The sequence below is a fragment of the Amia ocellicauda genome, chromosome 22 (genome assembly GCF_036373705.1).
Source record: "Amia ocellicauda isolate fAmiCal2 chromosome 22, fAmiCal2.hap1, whole genome shotgun sequence".
Lineage (NCBI taxonomy): Eukaryota > Metazoa > Chordata > Actinopteri > Amiiformes > Amiidae > Amia > Amia ocellicauda.
The window spans coordinates 3,925,215-3,930,763 of NC_089871.1; the positions used below are offsets into that span (position 1 = coordinate 3,925,215).

Below are 5,549 nucleotides of genomic sequence, written 5' to 3' on the forward strand. Positions count from 1 at the left end.
ATGCCAACACGGTAAAGTACATGTGAAATTTCATAGTAGCTTACTTTGAAAAGCTTACAGTGGAATAGAAACAAAGTAACAGCAAGATTAATGGATATTGTTCCTTCAAAGTGGAGCATATTCCAATCTGTTGAGGCGAACTCATTAATAATAATTGCTGTTTTGATGTTCTCAAGGAATCATGCAATAACCAGGTGATCGGAGGATTTAAAAGCAGATCTGTGTGACTCGTGTCTTTTGTTTGATCCTCGCCAGTTTGTTTTGATGAAGCTAAGGATTGTGGGGTGAAAGGTGTCCAACTGTATTCCCGTGCATCGGTACGCTGTCATTCTTCAAAAGGAATGGGAGGCATATGCAGAGACTGTTCAGGTACTTGGATCTGTATGTTACAAATTGAAATGTCTTTCAGCGTTTGTGTGTGTATGTTTTTACATTTTAGCTGGCTGACTAGGGCCCTGTAGTTTTTCACACATGCAGTGTGTTTAATCCAGGCTTTTCAGAACCAACAGTTCAAACACAACAATAGAATTCCTGTACTGGCAAAGTGCGGAGAAACTGTCCTGCTGCTTTCGTTTCAGAAAACAGAGAACCAGGAAAACCTGAATAAGGTACATAATGTACAGATTGATAGAAAGATAAACAGACAGATGCACAGAGAGAGAGAGAGAGAGAGAGAGAGAGAGAGGTATAGGGAAAGACAGAGATATTCATTATAATATAGAAACATTCCCACAATAGTATTATTTTATTTCTATTTAATCATTATGTAACTCAATACAATCACCCAGTTCATTCTTATAATGCAGTATTGTCATCTGTAATATTATGGATACATCAATGAACAAAAACGTAAAGCATCATCACAATAAATTCATATTGGTCAACTCTTTATAATGAATTGTGATGATACTTTTATCTACATAAGTTCCAACGAAACAGCATAGAATTGTTGATTATGTTAAACTCTTGAAAATAATGTAATTTTACAGATTAAAAAACATGGCAGCGATGAAGCAAGGACATGGGGTTCCTAAAACATAAGAGAGAGGTTTGCTCCAAATTACAAACCTTACTGGGAACACCTTATTATGTTCTGTTTATCTAAAAAAGTTCATTTTCCGTTTTATGATAAATGTAATTTGTTAAACAGTTCTTGCAAGACAGAAATCCCCATGGACCCATTTGGCTGTGTGCCTTGGGAAAAACGTAAAAAGTCACTGGGGATCTTAAACTAAGTATCACTTGAATTGGTAAATTATAGAGTAAAAACATATATATGAATGTGTATTTTGTATCCATTTGTTATAGCCCTACATGTTGTTCCATAAAAAAAACCACCAAAAAACAAACAAGACATAAAAAAATCTATTTGAAAACCAGTATTGTTGTTGTGTATTTTCTTTCCAGCACGTTCTTTGAACTTTGTGCTTGACAGCGGGCCGTTCAGTAAAGGTGCCCCCATTGTACATTTAAATCTTTGTCACACTGTACATTGAAAGCTTTTGTTCGCATACAGTACAATGACTGTTTCAGATAGACGGAGTAAATATGTGTGGTCAGCCCATTCTCCGTCGTCCAGTTCAATAGACTCCATAACGTCCAGCAACAAGCTCCCACTTCAAATATAGTTATGCAGATTGCATGCCTTGGCTCTTTTCCAGATTTGGGTCGGAAAGAGACACATTTTCCAAAGGTGAGTATCTCCAGATTTATGTCTGGATGCTTTCTTTGTTGTGGGGATTTCACTTTTGGTTGGTTTTCTCTTTTCTATACAAAAGCTGTGTGGCGGGGGTTATAGAAACCCCTCTATTATTCCGGCTGCTGGATTATTCTCCAATGTTTCACAGGGTTTCGGTTGATCTGTGTTTAACATGGCATACATAGATTGACCTTTGTCTACACACATATATCAATATGTATTTATAATGTTTTATATGAAATGAAGAAATGAAAGGAAACTATTCATTGAGCCAAGCAATTAAATGAATCTTTGTGTATTCGAAGAACAAAAAAGTCAAACGATAGCCCTAATGTGTGTGGAACAATGTGCTTGTGAAATGTATGTTGGTTTGGGCTTAAGACTGTTTCAAATGAAAAACAGATGTACATTTAGACAAAAACAGACCATTGAGAACCAGGCTTCTCTCTCCAGTTTCTGTCAGTAGTGCATTTGCTCATCAAAGGTAGATTGTGGTTTTCACAGCTCCATAAAGCTTGTAGAAGCACGGCAGCTGTATATGCAAATGAGTCGACTTCACCTCCACAAGCAAACGAGATCATCTGAGGTTGACAGAAAAAAGCCAAGTTCATGTTCACTGTGCCCCTCCTCTTAAAGCTGTACGAGACAACTCTCTCTCTACCTTGACGGTTCATCTTCTTGAGTTTGTTTCGCTCGCTTGCTTACGAATACCTCAGGTTAGAAGCAGCCCCTCCCTGGACAGTGACTAATGCCTAATCACAGGTTAGATACAGAGAGACTGAGCATAAAGGTGGCACGCTCTCCTGAAGGGAATGGAAATCGATGACTGTTGGTGAAAACGTCTCAGTACCAGCTAGTTGGCGCTTTTGAAATCCTGCATTCGACCTCTTTGCAGTGATCACCCTCTTTCAATTAAAATATACCTTTCTCTGGGTACTGGGGAGCTCTCTTGGGGGTCACATTGATGTCTGCCATCTTTGTAATGACAATGGGGTGTGAATAGCCAGTAATATTTCAGAAACAATAAATCACACAGTGCTCTACGGTTGGTTTAAAGCAGAATTCAGTTTTAGGTAGACCAGAGTAGACCTGATACAAAGTCTGTGCTCTGACTTTAAACTAGAAGTGATCTCTTTGATGTGTGGAAAAGAGGCTCATGAATGGAGATCTGAATACTGTTACACATTTTCATTGATTTCAATTTGAATCAACTCAAAACTGCAGAGCTCTTGATCTATAAAGTCTTTTGATTAGCCACTGTGACGGACAGAGAAAAAATGACTACAAAGGACTAGGTCGTCAATAAGAAAAACTCAAGGAGGTTTTTTAACTTGCTCGGGGTGACCCATAGTTTGTCAGAGGGACAGGCAGGGCTGGAACTGGGAACATACTGATATTGTATGGTACTTGACCATAACCAGTGGACTACTCAGACAGGTAGAAGGATCGAGAGCTGTTGTGAGACCCCACACTGTGCTATCTGCCTTATTGTTTTTGATCTTCAGGTTAAGAAATGGGTGACTGGTCCATTTTGGGCCGCTTCCTAACGGAGGTGCAGAACCACTCGACGGTCATTGGCAAGATCTGGCTGACCATGCTGCTGATCTTCCGCATCCTGCTGGTGACGCTGGTGGGCGATGCGGTCTACAGCGATGAGCAGTCCAAGTTCACCTGCAACACCCTGCAGCCCGGCTGCAACAACGTCTGCTATGACACCTTCGCCCCGGTCTCCCACCTGCGCTTCTGGGTCTTCCAGATTGTCCTGGTGTCCACGCCGTCCATCTTCTACATCGTCTACGTGCTGCACAAGATCGCCAAGGACGAGAAACTGGAGATCGAGAACACGCAGGTGCACATGCTGGCCCAGTGCCGACACGGGCAGGAGCCGGGCAAGGAAGAGGAGGAGACCATCTCGGCGGCTGCGGCGGTCAATTTCAACCAGCGCTCGGACTACGAGGAGGAGTGGGGTCTCCGTGACGGGGACTACGTGGAGCAGACCCTGCTTGGGGAGGACATCCAGGAGGTGAGCAAGGACCCCACCAAGCTGTCCAGCAAGGTCCTTCTCATATACATCATCCACGTCCTGCTCCGCTCACTCATGGAGATAGGCTTCCTAGTGGGGCAGTATTACCTCTTCGGATTCGAGGTGCCCCACCTTTTTCGCTGCGAGACCTACCCCTGCCCCAACAGGACGGACTGTTTCGTGTCCCGTGCCACCGAGAAGACCATCTTCCTCAACTTCATGTTCAGCGTGAGCCTGGGCTGCTTCATCCTCAACATCGTGGAGCTGCACTACCTGGGCTGGGTGTACATTTTCCGGATCCTGTGCTCGGCCTGCTCCACCTGCTGTGAGCCCGAGAGGACCCGGGCCGGGGGAGGGGGCCTGTACTCGCACCACAACCCCCTGCTGCTGCGGTTCCGGCAGTCCCTGCAGGAGAAGCTGGTGCTGCAGGGCTCCCCACCCCTGTCCCAGGAGAAGCCCGGAGGCCTCCCCTCCCACCACCCAGCCATCTCCTTTGAGACAGACTCCACTGTCGAGTGCATGTCCAAAAAGAGCCCGGATGACAAAGCCAAGTCCAAACTGGCTACCATGGCCAAGCTGGGCCGGAGCAAGAAGTCGTGGCTTTGAACGGTTTCCTTCTTATTCTAAATCTTCTAATTATTTTCCTTTCTTTTCAATATCCTTTTTATTGTCATTATTTATTGGCTACAATTTTACAATGTCGTTTTGCTACATAGAGTTTCGCAATAGAGAAGGAAAAAGAAACAATATACTATCTATGGTGGCTTTTGGAGTGTATTTTTCCTTTAAGAGCATAGAGTGTAGGTCCGATTTGTACATTTTCATGAAGTTAGGTATGTATAACTATGTCTGTATATGTGTGCATACATACATGAAAGCATGCACACACACATATGGACATCACACTAGCAGTGCTGGCAGTGTATACAGCCCAGATACTGGCTTCTTGCTGAACATTTGTTTGTATTTGAATTATCCGCAAATCCACTTCTTTTAAACTAACCAGACCGATATAAGTAACTCCTCTGACTTTGGTTGATGAAAGCAATATTTTGCATCATGCAACATCATGTACAAAATCCTTGTGTTTTATCTTACTAATGCAGCTCATTTAATAGCTGCATTGAAATCCACTGTATTTGTACTCTGGCGCTTTTTGCCACTCTGGAACAAAACCCTTTGAAGTCGATTGATTGCAGCATATCTTTTGGGTAATGTGGGTGTGTATATATTTCATGGTTCATAATGAGATACACTTCCTCTGTCCCTTCAAAGCTAAAAGGCATGTCATCTCTCTCTCTCTCTCTCTCTCTCTCTGTTTATGGAGGCTAGTAAGCGCTGGTGTTTGTCAGCAGACGTTGGTGCACGAAACGATGCTAAGCCCTTTCCTTTGTTGTTTTGAAAAGTAGCAACAATGGTGTGCCCCTCTCCCTCTCTCTCTCTCTCTCTCTCTCTCTCTCTCTCTCTCTCTCTCTACAGATAGGTGTTGTTGCTATATGAGTTTTATTGATAAATTGTGACCTCTTGGATAAGCAAAAGAGAGTTGCTTTGACCCGCTGGCTTATCGCCTCTCCTTCAGGGACAGTTTCCACATGTTGGAAAGGGATTACCAGTTGTGGTCCACCTACTGGCCCATGTGTGTGTCCTTGCAAATGGATCATACGTTTTGATCTCTGTAGCTTGAGTGGGTGTTGATGAAGTACTGTGATCTCTGGGTGGGATAATGGGGCAGTTTATGTCTCCTGTGAAGATTGTGCCCTGAAATGCCAGGAAAGGAGAATAAAAGGGCAAGAGCAAGCAACGCAATGGTGACAAGTTAAGGTTTTA

The 5,549-nt window shown here is 43.3% G+C and overlaps 1 protein-coding gene across 1 annotated transcript; it reads left to right on the forward strand.

Annotated features, from left to right (window-relative positions):
* The first annotated feature begins 3,212 nt into the window (after positions 1-3,212).
* Positions 3,213-4,328, forward strand: LOC136717900 (gap junction delta-2 protein). The gene has a single exon (XM_066695470.1). The coding sequence runs from the start codon at positions 3,213-3,215 to the stop codon at positions 4,326-4,328; it is 1,116 nt and encodes a 371-aa protein (XP_066551567.1).
* Positions 4,329-5,549: the final 1,221 nt, after the last annotated feature.

Bases quoted from the DNA above. Each gene is read 5' to 3' on its own strand.
- LOC136717900 (XM_066695470.1), top strand. From the start codon at position 3,213: ATGGGTGACTGGTCCATTTTGGGCCGCTTCCTAACGGAGGTGCAGAAC.